We start from the raw sequence: 18,645 nt of genomic DNA, 5'->3' as shown, positions 1-18,645 counted from the left end.
AATGGCAATAAAACAGCTATCTTGAAGAGATGGATGGCAAATGTACTAGGGCAGATCTGAGGGTCCACTTGAGATTTGTGGTCTTAAATTTAATTATTTAATTTTAAAATTTAATATATTTTTTTATACAGCAGGTTCTTATTAGTCACCAATTTTATACACATCAGTGTATATATGTCAATCCCAGTCGCCCAATTCAGCACACCACCACCACCACCCCCTGCTGCTTTCTACCCTTGGTGTGCATACGTTTGTTCTTTACATCTGTGCCTCAATTTCTGCCCTGCAAACCGGTTCATCTGTACCATTTTCTAGGTTCCACATACATGCGTTAATATACGATATTTGTTTTTCTCTTTCTTACTTACTTCACTCTGTATGACAGTCTCTAGATCCATCCACGTCTCAACAAATGACCCAATTTCGTTCCTTTTTATGGCTGAGTAATATTCCATTGTATATATGTACCACATCTTCTTTATCCATTCGTCTGTCGATGGGCATTCAGGTTGCTTCCATGACCTGGCTATTGTAAATACTGCTGCAATGAACACTGCGGTGCATGTGTCTTTTTGAATTATGGTTTTCTCTGGGTATATGCCCAGTAGTGGAATTGCTGGATCATATGGTAATTCTATTTTTAGTTTTTTAAGGAACCTCCATACTGTTCTCCATAGTGGCTGTATCAATTTACATTGCCACCAACAGGGCAAGAGGGTTCCCTTTTCTCCACACCCTCTCCAGCATTTGTTGTTTGTAGATTTTCTGATGATGCCCATTCTAACTGGTGTGAGGTGATACCTCATTGTAGTTTTGACTTGCATTTCTCTAATAATTAGTGACGTTGAGCAGCTTTTCATGTGCCTCTTGGCCATCTGTATATCTTCTTTGGAGAAATGTCTATTTAGGTCTTCTGCTCATTTTTGGATTGGGTTGCTTGTTTTATTACTATTGAGCTGCATAAGCTGTTTATATATTTTGGAGATTAATCCTTTGTCCGTTGATTCGTTTCCAAATATTTTCTCCCATTCTGAGGGTTGTCTTTTCGTCTTGTTTATGGTTTCCTTTGCTGTGCAAAAGCTTTTAAGTTTCATTAGGTCCCATTTGTTTATTTTTGTTTTTATTTCCATTACTCTAGGAGGTGGATCAAAAAAGATCTTGCTGTGATTTATGTCAAAGAGTGTTCTTCCTATGTTTTCCTCTAAGAGTTTATAGTGTCCAGTCTTACATTTAGGTCTCTAATCCATTTTGAGTTTATTTTTGTGTATGGTGTTAGGGAGTGTTCTAATTTCATTCTTTTACATGTAGCTGCCCAGTTTTCCCAGCACCACTTATGGAAGAGACTGTCTCTTCTCCATTGTATATCCTTGCCTCCTTTGTCATAAATTAGTTGACCACAGGTGCGTGGGTTTATCTCTGGGCTTTCTATCCTGTTCCATTGATCTATGTCTCTGTTTTTGTGCCAGTACCATATTGTCTTGATTACTGTAGCTTTGTAGTATAGTATGAAGTCAGGGAGTCTGATTCCTCCAGCTCTGTTTTTTCCCTCAAGACTGCTTTGGCTATTCGGGGTCTTTTGTGTCTCCATACAAATTTTAAGATTTTTTGTTTTAATTCTGAAAATAATGCCATTGGTAATTTGATAGGGATTGCATCGAATCTGTAGATTGCTTTGGGTAGTATAGTCATTTTCACAATGTTGATTCTTCCAATCCAAGAACATGGTATATCTCTCCATCTGTTGGTATCTTTACTTTCTTTCATCAGTGTCTTATAGTTTTCTGCATACAGGTCTTTTGTCTCCCCAGGTAGGTTTATTCCTAGGTATTTTAATCTTTTTGTTGCAGTGGTAAATGGGAGTGTTGCTTTAATTTCTCTTTCAGTTTTTTCATCATTAGTGTATAGGAATACAAGAGATTTCTGTGCATTAATTTTGTATCTTGCAACTTTACCAAATTCATTGATTAGCTCTAGTAGTTTTCTGGTGGCATCTTTAGGATTCTCTATGTATAGTATCATGTCATCTGCAAACGGTGACAGTTTTACTTCTTCTTTTCCAATTTGTATTTCTTTTATTTCTTTTTCTCCTCTGATTGCCGTGGCTAGGACTTCCAAAACTATGTTGAATAATAGTGGTGAGAGTGGACAACCTTGTCTTGTTCCTGATCTTAGAGGAAATGCTTTTAGTTTTTCATGTTTGAGAATGATGTTTGCTGTGGGTTTGTCGTATATGGCCTTTATTATGTTGAGGTAGGTTCCCTCTATACCCACTTCCTGGAGAGTTTTGATCATAAATTGGTGTTGAATTTTGTCAAAAGCTTTTTCTGCATCTATTGAGATGATCATATGGCTTTTATTCTTCAATTTGTTAATATGGTGTATCACATTGATTGATTTGCGTATATTGAAGAATTCTTGCATCCCTGGGATAAATCCCACTTGATCATGGTGTATGATCCTTCTAATATGTTGTTGGATTCTGTTTGCTAGTATTTTGTTGAGGATTTTTGCATCTATATTCATCAGTGATATTGGTCTGTAATTTTCTTTTTTTGTAGTATCTTTGTCTGGTTTTGGTATCAGGGTGATGGTGGCCTCATAGAATGAGTTTGGTAGTGTCCTTCCTCTGCAATTTTTTGGAATAGTTTGAGAAGGATGGGTGTTAGCTCTTCTCTAAATGTTTGATAGAATTCACCTGTGAAGCCATCTGGTCCTGGACTTTTGTTTGTTGGAAGATTTTTAATCACAGTTTCAGTTTCATTACTTGTGATTGGTCTGTTCATATTTTCTTTTTCTTCCTGGTTCAGTCTTGGAAGGTTATACCTTTCTAAGAATTTGTCCATTTCTTCCAGGTTGTCCATTTTATTGGCAAAGAGTTGCTTGTAGTAGTCTCTTAGCATGCTTTGTATTTCTGCAGTGTCTGTCGTAACTTCTCCTTTTTCCTTTCTAATTTTATTGATTTGAGTCCTCTCCCTCTTTTTCTTGATGAGTCTGGCTAATGGTTTATCAATTTTGTTTATCTTCTCAAAGAACCAGCTTTTAGTTTTATTGATCTTTGCTATTGTTTTCTTTGTTTCTATTTCATTTATTTCTGATCTGATATTTATAATTTCTTGCCTTCTGCTAACTTTGGGTTTTGTTTGTTCTTCTTTCTATAGTTCCTTTAGGTGTAAGGTTAGATTGTTTATTTGAGATTTTTCTTGTTTCTTGAGGTTGGCTTGTATAGCTATAAACTTCCCTCTTAGAACTGCTTTTGCTCCATCCAATAGGTTTTGGGTTGACGTGTTTTCATTGTCATTTGTCTATAGGTATTTTTTGATTTCCTCTTTGATTTCTTCAGTGATCTCTTGGTTATTTAGTAGCGTATTGTTTAGCCTCCATGTGTTTGTATTTTTTTACGTTTTTTTCCCTGTAATTCATTTCTAATCTCATAGCATTGTGGTCAGAAAAGATGCTTGATATGATTTCAATTTTCTTAAATTTACTGAGGATTGATTTGTGACCCAAGATGTGATCTATCCTGGAGAATGTTCTGTGCGCACTTGAGAAGAAAGTGTAATCTGCTGTTTTTGGATGGAATGTCCCACAAATATCAATTAAATCTATCTGGTCTATTGTGTCATTTAAAACTTCTGTTTCCTGGGCTTCCCTGGTGGTGCAGTGGTTGAGAATCTGCCTGCTAATGCAGGGGACATGGGTTCGAGCCCTGGTCTGGGAAGATCCCACATGTTGTGGAGCAACTAGGCCCATGAGCCACAACTACTGAGCCTGTGCGTCTGGAGCCTGTGCTCCGCAACAAGAGAGGCCGTGATAGTGACAGGCCTGTGCACCGCGATGAAGAGTGGCCCCCTCTTGCTGCAACTAGAGGAAGCCCTCGCACAGAAACGAAGACCCAACACAGCCAAATAAATAAATAAATAATAATTAAAGGTGCTAATAATTTTTTTAAAAAATGTATAAAAGTTCTGTTTCCTTATTTATTTTCATTTTGGATGATCTGTCCATTGGTGTAAGTGAGGTGTTAAAGTCCCCCACTATTACTGTGTTACTGTCGACTTCCTCTTTTATAGCTGTTAGCAGTTGCCTTATGTATTGAGGTGCTCCTATGTTGGGTGCATATATATTTATAATTGTTATATCTTCTTCTTGGATTGATCCCTTGATCATTATGCAGTGTCCTTCCTTGTCTCTTGTAACATTCTTTATTTTAAAATCTATTTTATCTGATATGAGTATTGCTACTCCAGCTTTCTTTTGATTTCCATTTGCATGGAATATCTTTTTCCATCCCCTCACTTTCAGTTTGTATGTGTCTCTAGGTCTGAAGTGGGTCTCTTGTAGACAGCATATATATGGGTCTTGTTTTTGTATCCATTCAGCAAGTCTGTGTCTTTTGGTTAGAGCATTGAATCCATTCACGTTTAAGGTAATTATCCATATGTATGTTCCTATTACCATTTTCTTAATTGTTTTCAGTTTGTTTTTGTAGGTCCTTTTCTTCTCTTGTGTTTCCCAGTTAGAGAAGTTCCTTTAGCATTTGTTGTAGAGCTGGTTTGGTGGTGCTGAATTCTCTTAGCTTTTGCTTGTCTGTAAAGCTTTTCATTTCTCCATCGATTCTGAATGAGATCCTTGCTGGGTAGAGTAATGTTGGTTGTAGGTTCTTCCCTTTCATCACTTTAAGTATATCATGCCACTCCCTTCTGGTCTGTAGAGTTTCTGCTGAGAAATCAGCTGTTAACCTTATGGGAGTTCCCTTGTTGTTATTTGTCATTTTTCCGTTGCTACTTTCAATAATTTTTCTTTGTCTTTAATTTTTACCAATTTGATTACTATGTGTCTCGGCGTGTTTCTCCTTGGGTTTATCCCGTATGGGACTCTCTGTGCTTCCTGGACTTGGGTGGCTATTTCCTTTCCCATGTTAGGGAAGTTTTCAACTATAATCTCTTCAAATATTATCACAGTGAATAAGGTCTAGAATATGACCACGGTAGTGAGTAGCTGAGGAGGCCGTGGACTTGAAGAGCCAGGGTGTTGGATTAAATATTCAAAAGATTAGGATTTCAAACTGGTGTTTTCCTGGAACAAGGTGATTTATAAATAAATGACCTTATATGACAGGTCATTTCTTCATCATGTGACATAGTACACATTTCTTCCCATTTGCACCATGACTAAAATTTCCATCATTGAAGAGTTCATGCTTTAGGAGAGCTTCAAGAAAACCAAACAGCCATCTCTAGGAAAAGCACTCTGACAAGGTGACAGCTGTCCAAACCACTTGATCCTGTAACACTGGAGCAATGCAGGCAGACACATGTGCAGTGCGGGTGGGGGAAGGTCTTTGAGCTCTGATTTCTACTGTGATATTGAACAGGTTTTAAGTTCCTATTTAGATAGGAGTCAGAATTGGGATTTTCTGCTGCCTTTGATATGTTCTAAAAAGCTTCGCTTTACTATTCAGATTGGCAGAAACGAACCAAAGAAAATCATTTCCCATGATACCCTATTTAAGAAATATATGGGTTCAGTTCATCCATAAACATCTAAGTAAAGAATATTATATTAGATCTTGGAGAAGAGGATTAAAAGGATGATGCTCCAGAAGAAATTGAGTCAATGGTTTCAGTTTTCAAGGTGCTAGAAGAACATGCAACTGAAGTGAAGATCATGTGACATCATCTGGCATAAATCCCACCCCATGTATGCCCCATCCAACCAGCATACCTCCTCTTACACAAAGACCTTCACCTCCACTCTGTCCACATGCCCCATCCAGTGCTCTACCATCTACTTGCCCCAACAACCCTCCATTCACCTGCCCCATCCAACATGTGTGATTCTCCTCTCCTCTGCTCCATTCACCTCAGCAACCTTCTCTGAAATGTCTACCTCTCCCATTCCCCCTATAAAGCACTCTCAGACTGAAGCAAGACCCACAGACCCTTTTACTCTTCCTATTTCTCCCGTTCTATTGTCCTTCTTTTAATTCCTTCTCTACCTAGGCCAGATTTCCTATACTGATGCCACTCTCAACTCCCTTGACCCTTGTTCCGAGCACACCCTCACACCTGCAATGATGATAACTTCTCCCTCTGCCTCTGAATAAGGGCTGCCAGGGGCTGCTTAGGGAAATCTTACAACCGTGAAGTTATGGCTTCACATCTTGCCTGGGCCATCAGCACTTTCAACTATCTTTTCTTTTGTCCACCACCAATTTCTGGTTCTATCTTCACAGTGGACACATCAGTGCTTTCTTTACCATTCTTCTCAAGCATGCTATGCAACCCAACTTCCTCAACACTGCCTGCAAAGACCATGCATCCTGCATACATCTTAGGGCCATTCAGCAAGACCTTCTCCAACCTCCATTTTCCACCCCACTACCCCTACAAGTAGCTGTATCTATTTTCACCTTTATTGACTCCAGAGGAAGATGGCTCCCAGCTCCCTCAACTATGCTTAATCCTGCCCTCCCCATTTCCTCCTGGAATCTCATTCCCTCTTGGGTAGATCATCACCTTATACTTCTCCAGGAGCTATCTTAATAGACCTGCTTGTGCCTCCACCTCCTTTCAGAGAAAGAACTCATTGACTCTGGGTTTGCTCCTCTAATGACTACTTGATCTCTTTTCCCTTTTTTACAAATATCTTAGAAGCCTATACTCATTTGACTCGGCTTTCCCACTCACAACTCATCACCCACCTGTCTCTCACTGCGCCACCCACTGTCTCTGACTTCAGCACCTGCTATTCATCTCACCTGCTGAGATTGTTTTTGAAGTCCCTCGGCATGTGACTCAAACTCTCTGGCTTCTTTATGACTTTCCAAGACTCCCCTGCAGCTCTCCCACCACTTATATTCATGGTTCCATCCTTCACATGCCTTTAGTAGTAGTTTGAGCCATATGAAATTGCTGCAATAAGAGTTCCCGAGTGGTTGAATATTGGCAGTTTCATATGGTTCAACCTAATTCTTTTTACACACCTCTTTTGTCACCAATCTCTTTTTGTTGCATATATTTGAATGTGTGGTTATCACCCTTATCAGACTCTTAGTACAGCTTGAGTGAAAGAATTTTGCTTTATTTATCTTCACTTTGCCAGCACCCAACCCAATGCCTATAACATTAGGCACTTGTTTCACACCTGCTAGATGAACACTCCCTTCAGGAGTGGTACAGGGACAGCACTCAGGCCTGCCTGGCAAGGGCACCTGTAGGAATGAAGTTGTGCTAACCTGGATGCAAGATGCCGAGGAGGAGGAGAAAAAAGAGAAGAGGGGGAGCGGGGAGGAAAAATCCCAACCTTCCTTCCGGGAGCCCTGATTTGTACCTGTGGCGTTTCGGACGAGTGCTGGTGATGCTGCTTCTGAGACACAGAGCTGTGGCTGTCTGCTTTGCCTTTGGTAATGAGCACGCTCCCACGCACAGGCTTGGCGGGTTTAATTTCGGGAGTTACCAGAGTGGATTCTGAAGTTAACTTCCCCAGGGTCTCACTGCTCAGTCCTATTTGTCCCACGGCATTTTGGCTCAAAGCAGCAGCCTCCTGGGCTACACAGAGAGAGAGGGTTTATATTAAAAGTCACCTTAGGATAATAAGGAAATAATAGCGAGGATGGCAAGTTGAAACGTAGTGTGATTCTTCTGAAGACTACAAAGCCATCTCCACCTGCAGCTGGCTGAGCAGGGCTGAGAGAAGAGGCTCCACCCACTGAGGACGGATGATGATGACGGGTGTGTGCAGAGCCTGGCCTGGAGCCCCGGGCTCTTCCCTGCTCATCTTCCCAGGGGATCCCACGATACTCTCCCCCGCTTTCTCTTCCAACCCAGAGGGTAATCATTTCTGAGACTGCTGGTACACTACAGGCCTGACTGCCCTGGAAACCTACCACAATGATTACTGTGTTGTTTTACCAGTCTTTTATTCTTACTACATCTTCAAAACCCAGCATGTATTGTATACTGACAGCACATCTCAGTTTGGACTAGGCACATATCAAGGGGCCAGTGGGTCCTGCGTGGGACAGACAGGTTTAGATTGGTCACTTCCACTTCAGTACAGCCTGCTGACTCCACAGCAAGCAGCAAATGCAGGTCTGGGTTTAACCCCATCACTGAGAGGGTTTTCTCCAAAGTCGCCAGTGACCTCCGAACTGTGAACTACAGCAGCCCTCTTCTCAGGGCTCATTCTATCTGAACCTTCAGCCACCTCCGATTATATTCACTTACTGATTTAACACATTTTTATAAATCTTTACTCTGTGTCTACTATGTGCCAAGCACTAGTCTAGATGCCGGGAACACATTAGTGACGAAAACTAACACAAATCTCTGCCCTCCGAAGCTCACATTCTTGGCCGGGGCGGGGGTGGGGGGCGTGGAGGAGGCAGACAATAAAATAAGTAAATAAAATAAATAGTCTGTTAACTAGGGGTAAGGGCTATGAGGAAAATAAAGCGGGAAGGGTCCCCCAGACTCCAACCACGGCTCCGGAGAGACGCGAAAGTCCTTCTGGCCCCCTCCCACCTGTAGCTCTCCTGACTGCCTACCTTTCTGACCCTCACTCTGCCTTCTCCGCCTCCCCTGGCTTCTCCCCCTGCCCCCACCTCCTCCTAAAATGTGAAGTGTTCCCCAAGCTCCCATCCTGCCCTATCCATCCCTCTCCTCTCTTTCTGGAACTTTCTGGGCTGATTTCCTCTACTCCAGCGGCTGCACCCCTCACCTTGTTGAGGAAGTCTCCCCCAGTTATTAAGCCTTTAGCTTGACATTACTTTCTCAGGGAGCTCAAATTCATGATTTGTCACGGGATATCAACACAGCTCCAAAGACTTCTGTGAAACGCAGTTTATTTGACAGAAAAGGAAACAAAAAATCTAAGAGAACTGGAATTGTGATGCAGCCTGGGGTTCCCACTAAATGGTATCAGAATATGCCACCCCAAAATATGACTACAGGAGTTCAGGATATGCCACCTCAAAATATGCTGCTTTGGCATATTGGTTATTTTGAGCTGTAGGCACCTGAAAAACAGTAAATGCAGGGAGTGGCTTTCCTTGACCTCCCCTTATTTGCTTAAAGACAGAACCTCCAAAAGAAGCTCCACTGTCACAAGTCCCCTTCCAGAGAGTTTCATCAACTAGGGAGATGGACTCTTATCACAGGAGAGGAGACTCAAGTCCATACCACACCCAGAAAGACTTTATCACAAACAGCCACACCTCCCATCCATTCTTGTAAGGGTCTCTCATCTTTCCTAAAAGCCATTTACCCTCCCCTAAGAGGACTACATCCCCCTTCCCTTTCCCTATTAAGGTGGTATTTACTTCTGAATTCTAAAGCCATCCATTTTCCCCTGAGTATCTCCCACGGTACATGAAGTATACATGTTAATAAACTTGTTTGTTTTTCTCTTGTTAATCTGTCTTTTATTACAGGGGGGCTCAGCCAAGAACTCAGAAGAGTAGAGAGAAAATTATTCTTTCTCCCCTAGACCACTAAAGAGCTGTTTCTCTTATCTTCCCAGCAAAGAATCTTCCATTTCTCTAAGCATCCCATGCAGAGGTATCAAGGGTAGGGGACACCCCTGAAAGCCCCAGCCAGTTTTATCATCTAGCAGGCATGGGACACTATCAGGAATGACGGCATGCTGTTCTAAGTATTTATATAAAAAACATTCTACTCCGAGCAGGTATTCTGCTTTATATTTGATAGATTTTCCCACTGAGCAGCCACGCTCCTGCCCTGTAGGTCTTTAGAGGATCTGGGAGAGCCAGGATTCTTAACCTCTGGGAGGTAAGGCCTCACCACTATGGGGTTTAAAAACTCAATTAATTTTCCTTTCCAGTAAACTTCCTCCTCCTCCCATGTTCCCTGTCTTGGTAAATGACATCGCTCTCTTCCTGGTTTCTGTGACCAGAAATCTTGGTGTGAACATCTTGAATGCCTCCCCCTCCTTCAATTCCCTGCCATGCAGGCGGCTATCAGGTCAGCCAGCCCAGCCCCACTCATATTCAGCTTCACCTCTCTTCCATTACAAGACATCACTAGAGCTCCTTTCCTACTGCAACTTTCGGACCATTTCTCCCATAGGGTGAAAACTGCCCAACTCCTCTTTTCCTTCAAAATAAAATCGAAATTCCTAATCTTGGCATTAAGTCCAACTATGATTGGCCTTAACCTGCCTTCCCACCTTTCATTTACTGTCAGCTTCCCTGCTTTCTTGGTCTGGAATGTCCTTATCGTCACCTTTGCCTGTCAACATTCTCCTCCTCCTTCAAAGCCCACTTCCATGAAAACTTCCCCAAATCATGCGTGCTGGAACCCAACTATCCCACAGTTGGTCTTTCACAGAAGCTGGCAGTTCTGTCACATTATTTTCCTCTGCTCTGAATGAGCACATGTCTGCTCCCCTCCAGGTGTCTCTCCCAAAGGTGTGGGCCACATCTCCTCTGTCGCCCTGCTCCCTGCCATGCCAAGTGCACTGGGCAGCCAGGAGAGCCACAGGTGTCTGCTGGAGAGAATTCCCTGGGCTGCTAACTGGCAGCATGTTATAAGTCAGCCTTCAATGGGGCTGTGGAGAAAAGCTCGGTGGGGGAAACTGAGAAGGTGCGTTACCAGTGGGGTAAGGGCCACTTGGCCACAAAGAGTCAGGGGAAATGGCTCTCACCAGACTCCTCTTCCTTCATGGACTGCTCTATGGCGGCCCTGATGCAGAGCTCACGGGCCCGGATCCCTGCGATGTTGTTGCCATCGGAGATGGCTTCCAGCACGATGGAGTCGAAGTTCAGGCAGGCTGCACTGTAGTACTTGGCTATGCTGACTGCGGTGGCTGACTTTCCTATTAAAAAAGGTCAGGAGGTTGAATTTCACAGCTCTCATTTCCTCAGTGTCCTAGACAGAAGAAGCTTCTATAACAGAGGCTACTGGAAAGTGATCTCTCCAAGGTCTCTGCCTCTAAGTCTCTCGTGTGGCCAGAGGTGGCAGCAGAAAAGAGGCAAGACCTGAGCCAGGAGTTAGGACCGTGGATTCTGGTCCTAATTCTACCCCTGATGAGCTGTGTGCTATGGCAACCCACATCCCCTCTGGATTTTCTCCTCGGCTTAAAAAGTGATTCTATCAGATGAGCTTTAAAAAATCTTGTAGCTCTTACTGTCTCTGATTCTAATGGGAAGAGACTTTTTTGGTTTAAAGAATAACTTGTGCTGATTTTTTTTCTCATTCAAAATACCTGCTTATTTAAAAGAAAGCAGAAAATTCAGAAATAACAGCAGGGAGAAAAGAAATTTGATCTTCCAGAGAGGTTACAGTTAGCATATGCCTGCTAAGTATGCATATGTAACTATTTTATTCGTATTTCTTATAAAAAAAGAATGGGTTATGTGGTAGGTTGAATAATGCCTCCCCCGCTCAGATGTCCACATCCCAATCCCTGGAACCTGTGAATATGTTACCTTATATGTTAAAGGGACTTCGCAGGTATGATTAAGAATCTTGATGTTGGAGATTGCCCTGGATTATCTGGGTGGGCCCAATGTAATAACAAGGGTCCTTTTAAGAGAAGCAGGATGCTCAGAGTAAGAACAGGTGATGCGATGATGAAAGCAAAGAGAGAGACAGAGTGAGAGAGAGGACAGACAGACAGACAGACAGACAGACAGACAGACTACAAGATGCTATGGTGCTGGTTTTGAAGATGGAGGAAGGGGCCATGAGCCAAGGAATGCAGATAATGTTTCTAGAAGCAAGAAAAGGCAAGGAAATGGATTCTCCTCTATAGCCTTGAGAAAGGATGCAGCCCTGTTGACCCATTTTAGACTTCTGACCTCCAGAATTCTAAGAAAGTAAATTTGCATTTTTTAAAGTCACTAAATTTGTGGTTATTTGTTACAGTAGCAATAGGATATTAATACAGATAACAAATTGTAAGCATGGCATTTTTTTTCTCACTTAAAATGATATATATCATGAGCATTTTTCTATTAATTCAATACATTTCTATGGTACTTTTTTATTGTGATAGTATACATACAAAATTTACCATTTTAACTGTTTTTAAGTGTACAGCTCAGCTGCTAAGGATATTCACATTGTTGTGCAACCATCACCACCATCCATCTCCAGCACGTTTTCATCTTCCCAAGTGGAAACTCTGTACCCATTAAACAATAACCTCTTATTCCTCCCTTTTCTCAGCCCCTGGAAACCACCATTCTACTTCATGTCTCTATGAATATGACTACTTTAGGTACCTTATATAAATGGAATCATATAGTAGTTGTTCTTTTATGTCTTGCTTATTTCACTTAGCATAATGTCTTCAAGGTTCATCTGTGTTGTAGCATGTGTGAGGATTTCCTTCCTTTTGTGGGTGAAAAATATCCCATTATACCACATTTAGTTTATCCACTCATCCATCAATGGATACTTGGGCTGTTTCTACCTTTTTGTTATTGTGATAATGCTGCTATGAAAATGGGTGTACAAGACACTGTTTTTCATGGTGATATAATTCACTGCATGAATGTACTACAGCTTAATTAACTAGTCCCGCATATTGAACGCTTCAAGTGCTCCCAAATTTTTAGTATGGTCAACAATGCTGCAGTGAACACTCATGCAGTTAATCTTTGTCAACGTGATTCCTAAGATAAATTTTTAGAAGTAATACTGCCAGGCCAAAGAGTTTGCACATATTCTTCCCCTCTCTTTTTAAATAACTTAATGTCTTGGATTTTTCTTTAATATTTTAATGTTATTAAATTATTGAAAGAATGCAAGCTCCAACAACTCAGAGATGTATTAATTAAGAATGAGGTGTCCCTGCTCTTTCTCTAACTCCATATCTCTGAAGTTGGCAATTTAACAATTTGGGGATAATTCTTTGGTATATAAATTTCAAACAGAAGAGTCTTTTACTGCCTCAAAAATTACACATGCAGGACTTCCCTGGTGGCGCAGTGCTTAAGAATACACCTACCAGTGCAGGGGACACGGGTTCGAGCCCTGGTCCGGGAAGATCCCACATGCCGCAGAGCAACTAAGCCCGTGTGGAGCAACTAAGCCCGTGCACCACAACTACTGAGCCTGCGCTCTAGAGCATGCAAGCCACAACTACTGAGCCCACGTGCCACAATTACTGAAGCCCGTGCGCCTAGAGCCCGTGCCCTGCAACAAGAGAAGCCACCACAATGAGAAGCCCACGCACCACAACAGAGAGCAGCCTCCACTAGCCACAACTAGAGATAGCCCACATGCAGCAACGAAGACCCAACGCAGCCAAAAATAAATTAATTAATTAAAAAAAAAAAAAGAAAAGGCATCACCCAGAGGTAAAAAAAAAAAAAAAAAATTACATGTGCAAACTTCACCATAAACCTCTCAGGGCTGTGCATACCTGACAAGGGCGTCCCATGGATGATGATGGCGATGCCTTTCCGGTTCTTGGCCATGCGGCCTTCTGCAGAAATGTCAATGCCCAGGTGGCGAGCAATGGCCTTGCTCACTGGGTTGTTCTCTACTTCTCCAACCTCCTCTGGAAAGTGGCTGTCAATGCTCTGAATCTTGTCAGCTGCAAATTAAATATACATGTGTGTGCATGCACATACATGCGGACACACCCAGACCTCACCTGGGTTCTGAAGGAAGTGGGGACGACTTTTTCTAAGTAAATGCCCTATTTTAAAATGACAAACATAATCTGCTGCAGATGTTGCCTCACTCCCCCTGTAGTGTATGAAAGTGCCCGTTTTGGCTAATAATCTGTCCATAGCTACTACAATTGAAAATACAGATACTCTTTGACTCTTAATCCCACTTTGGGGAATCTCTTCTGCTGAAAAATAATATTGGAAACTGGCAATACTGTTGCATATGAATATGCAACAGTAAGGGAAATGACTAAATAAATGATGGCATATTCATATTGTAGAATTAATACATAATAGTGCTAGAAAGATGCATTTTATGGAGAAAGGTGAAAGGCACTGAACAGCCTTCCCACTTTTGCTTAGAGAGAACAGGTACCCAAACATTAAAATGCCTGGTTACTTTGAAACATGATTTTTTCCAGGCTTTCTTCATCCTCCTCTTCATCTGGGTAGGTCTTGGACTTGACCATTGGGATATGCCGCTCTTCCAGGTTGGATGTGATAGAGATCCCTCGGCTCAGCGAGGTCCTCTTCGTGCTGGCAGAGGTCCCCTGTTCTGACAAGGGACCATCGTCCTCTTCTGCAAGGGAGCAAAGGATGGAAACACACAGGAAGAGTTGGGAGGAGGACAAGGGAGACAGGGCAGAAAAGGGAAGAGAGACAAAGAGGAGAATCACTGAACTGGTTACCATTACCCTGGACTATCTGACCCAAATAAACAAGAAGTGTAGTCACTCTGCTGTTAAATTTCTCTGCCCAGAGTGTTTCTACATTTTAACATTAAAAAAAAATTACCAAAATTATACATTTGGTTTAGAAAATTTGGGAAATTCAAAAGAGCAAAAATGACAAAATTTAGCTACAGAAAGAGATATAAATCGACAAAGAAATGGTGATAGAGGAACAGCAGCTTCATTTTATGATACCAGTACAGGAGAGCGGCAACCTCTCAGATTTTTAATTTTTAATTTTTTAAAAATTAAGTTGGGATCATACTGTACACATACCAATTTGTAGCCTGCTTTCCCCTTTAATTTACCATGAACATTTCTCCATGTCATCGTTGAGCACATCTACTACTTTACCTGCCCCGCACCCTCCTCCATGCCCCTATTCCACAGAGTTTCAGTGGGTGCATTGGGCTGTCATTGTACAAGGTGACCCAGCTCTACCCTGGAGCCAAGACACCTTCTTTGTTTAATTTTGAATTTGAGTCAGAGAGGTTGTAGCTCTCCTGGGAATGGCAATAACATGACTTGTAGCTGCTGGCCTTCCCTGGACGTGGTCTGGAAGCAGAGAAGGACGTGTACTCTGTGACAGCAGAGTAAGCAGATGCTCAGAGAGGTGCTGGTGAGAAGCAGAGGGAGCGCCTCCCTGGACTTCTACTGACCCTCAGGTCCTGGCTCTAGATCACCTTTCCACGGGCCAAATGGAAAAATGAACCCACAACCAAGGCGTGTAGGACAGGGATGAGAGCGATGGGCCTTTCTCAGCTCTCACTAAGTCCTCTTTACACTGCAGCCCCTCGTGACTCTCTGCCTCAGGCCACTAGGCAGTCCTGAGTTTAAATGTCTATCCCCCCACCCCTCCCTGACTTTGAGCTCTCAAAGGCAGGGGCTGATTTCATTGATCTTTCTTCCACCACTTCAGCTCAGTGCTTGGAACATACTGGGTGCTTGTTATGGGCTGAACTGGTTCCCATAAAGTTCATTTGCTGCAGTCCTAAGCACCACCCCCATGCCGCACTCCACCCCCTGCCCCAGTATGCCAGAATGTGACTATTTGAAGTTAGGGCCTTTCAAGAGGTAATTAAGTTAAAGTGAGTGTCCTAAGCCATCCATAGTCCAATATCACTGGTGTTCTTATAGGAAGAGATTAGGACACAGACACACAGAAGGAAGTCCTTGTGAACACACAGGGGGAAGACAGCCATCTACAAGCCAAGGAGGGAGGTTCAGTAGAAAACAACTCCACCAACACCTTGATCTTGGATTTCTGGCCTCCAGAATTAGGAGAAAATAAGTTTTGCTTGGTTAAGTCCCCCAGTCTGCGGTATCTGCAGTGGCAGTTCTAGTGAACTAATATGCTCAATAAATACAACCAGGAGACTGGTAGACAGGCAGCCTTCTTCTCTCATCTTCTCCTTTTAGGGCAGATTAGTGTTCTCCAACTACCTTCTGTCTTGAGAGACAACAAGACAGGTCCAAGGGCAGAAGAAATGGACTTCATTCATTCATTCATTCACTCTTACAGAAACATTTATCAGGCACTACGATGTATCAGGTGCTGGTCCATGCACTGGGTTTACATTGGGGGATACATGATCACTGCCTTTATGGGGGCTTGTCTAGAGGGGAGACAAGTGTGAAGAAAATACATGTGATGACTATTATGCAGAAGAAGAGAGCAAGTAAGAACAGGGAGGGTAAATTTCTAGGATGAGGGCACAGGGAAGCAGAGAAGAGAAGTGAGCACCCCAACAAGCTACACGATCCCATAGGTCTCCCTGAAACCTTGATGCTCAAGTGCACACAAGGGGGGATCCTGGGTGGATGATGGATAACTCTGGGGTGCTGGGCAAGAAAGGGCAAGACTGTAAGAGCACAGTCCAGCTTTGTGATTGAGTTTTGGCCTTCAGGACCATGGAGGGTCTTTCCTCATGTGAACTCCCACCCCCACCTCTCGTAGGGCACCAATATCTACCGTGCATAATGGATTACCTTGCATCACCTAGGCACAGATGTGGAGGCTGTGGAGTGGAGCGGTTATTGTCGTGGACTCCAGAGTCAGAGAGACCTGGGCTTGAGTCCTGATTCTGCCCCTTACATCTGTGGACCTGGCCTCTCAGTGCTTCCTCTCTCATCTGTAGGTGTGAAGCCCTCAGCACAGGGCTTGGTATCTAGCAAGTGTCCTTCTGTATCTGAATTAGCTGTTTTTAAGTCTTAACTCCCCACCAGACTCTAGTGAGAGCAGAATGTGTCCCCGTCTCCGCATCCATACAATGGGGACAACAGGACCATTTTGCAAGGGTTAGAAATGAAATCCATAAGGTGCTCAGTAACTGGTTCGTCTCCCAGCAGAGATAATTCAAAGAAGCCAGGGGAGTGGCTGGAGCCGCGGGCTCCAGAACTGTTGAGTTCTCACCGTTCTCCTGCGCCAGACTCTCCACATATTTCATCTTCATCTGCTCCTCTTTTGACCGCTTCATCTCCTTAAAGTATTCATACACCTCTGGGGGCAGCTTTTCCCCCGGAAGGCGGGGAGGCAGCAGCAGGGAGTTGTAGGAATCATAGCCCTTCAGCGTTCGCAAGATCTGCTCAAGGAGAATGGGAACTGCTGTTGGTCCCACTGGAAGTTTCCTCCCCACAGTCCCAGGTGGGTCTGCCATCCATCTCATAAAAACCCTGCCCCTGCCCAAGGCTGGGGTGTATACAAATACTTTCTGGATCTCAAAGGGTAGGGTCCTTTGCAGAGGTCTGAAGTGTAAGGCTGAGCCCTGGATCTGTGGGGTATAGAATTTTTATTTTGCCCCATTTGTGCCTGGGCATTTCCCATGTGGAAAAGAATTTTCTCCTTGTTTTATAAATAACATATACTGGTTTTTTGTTGTTGTTGTTGTTGTTTTCCATTGACAAAAGTACAGAACTCAATTATCCACTTTGAGTGACATGTTATTGAAAAATATTGTGGTTAGCAATATTGTCTTGGTAAGGTGGTTGTCTCATAAATAGAGGATCCAGAGAAAAACAGGCAAAATGGCTGTTTAGGTATGTGTATGTGTGTGTGTGTGTATATTTGAGAGAGAGAGACAGACAGAGAGGGATGTATATTAGGCTTGTCAGACGAAGTACAAGATGCCTAGTTAAATTTAAATTTCAGATAAAAAAATGAATAATTTTTAAAGTATAAATGTGTCCCATATTGTTTATCTGGAATTCAAATTTAATTGCGGCAACCTGTTTTTCTTTCTGCTAAATCCAGCAACACTAGTGTGTATGTATATTTATAAAAGATAGTAAAACCAACTCCTAGAAAGCAATTACTTCCTATGCAACCTAATTTACTGGTGTGAAAAATCAGTTAGGTAACCCTTCTCCAAGATCACCAATTTTAGTTGTTTGAAAACCAATATTAATGAGCTTACTCTAAAATTTATATGGAAGAACAAAGGGCTAAGAATAGTTGAAATGCTAATGAAGAAAAATAGAGAGGACTGTCCTACCAGATACCAGGAATTATGAAGCTGGAGCAATAGACAGGGTGGTATTGATGTTGAATAGAGAAATTGACCAATCAAATGGAGGTGAGAGCTTAGAATAGACCCACGTGTATATGGAGCTTTGACACAGGACAGAGGTGGCATGGCAGATCAGTGGGGAAAGGAAGGACTATTCCAAAGGCTGGCTGATGTAGAGACACAAAGGCCTGGCCAACTTGCTTCAACTGAGGCGACTGTAAAGAGCCAGCCCAGCTGCAGAGTATCCTGTGGGATCAGCTGAAGTCTCTGTGCAATGTCATCACAGTTTACCTTCTCTGTCTGCCTAGGTCTACGTTCCTTATCCTTTACAGGTGTTGTTCCTGAGAGTACTCTCTGCTAAACCTTCTGCATGCAAATCTCAGAGCCTTGGATTCTGCTTTCCACTGACCCTGACCCACAGCAGAGGATGCTGTGCCAACACAAGCCATTGAACATCTAATAAATACCTAATGAAAAGACCCGAATCCAGAGGGACAGAATCCAAACCGGGCAGAGCACAAACACTGGATGTAAAGAAGATAGAAGATTCAAAGGCCAAGTTGGTGGAGAGTCCAGAGGAAGCAGACCATCTTAGCTAAGCCATTCCCAAATTCCTGACCCACAGCAAACATGAGATGACAAATGTTTATTGTTCTTTGTTACTAAGCTTGGGGGTAATTTATTTTGCAGCAATAGATAGCTAATATAACATCAGACTTCATGAACAGCAAGACCTTATGAGAAAACAATGGAGCAATGCATT

General features: G+C 42.7%; 1 protein-coding gene across 1 annotated transcript in view; it reads right to left on the bottom strand.

Annotated features, from left to right (window-relative positions):
* Nucleotides 1-18,645, bottom strand: part of HYDIN (HYDIN axonemal central pair apparatus protein) — a 432,518-nt gene that overhangs the window by 91,435 nt on the left and 322,438 nt on the right. Inside the window, 5 exon segments of the mRNA XM_036834209.1 lie at nucleotides 7,333-7,550; nucleotides 10,666-10,836; nucleotides 13,393-13,566; nucleotides 14,046-14,225; nucleotides 16,790-16,958. Coding sequence (XP_036690104.1) covers nucleotides 7,333-7,550; nucleotides 10,666-10,836; nucleotides 13,393-13,566; nucleotides 14,046-14,225; nucleotides 16,790-16,958 — 912 coding nt within the window.

The sequence above is a fragment of the Balaenoptera musculus genome, chromosome 19 (assembly GCF_009873245.2).
Source record: "Balaenoptera musculus isolate JJ_BM4_2016_0621 chromosome 19, mBalMus1.pri.v3, whole genome shotgun sequence".
Lineage (NCBI taxonomy): Eukaryota > Metazoa > Chordata > Mammalia > Artiodactyla > Balaenopteridae > Balaenoptera > Balaenoptera musculus.
The sequence above is the reverse complement of the archived record's forward strand: the minus strand, read 5'-3'. Positions and strand labels throughout refer to the sequence as shown.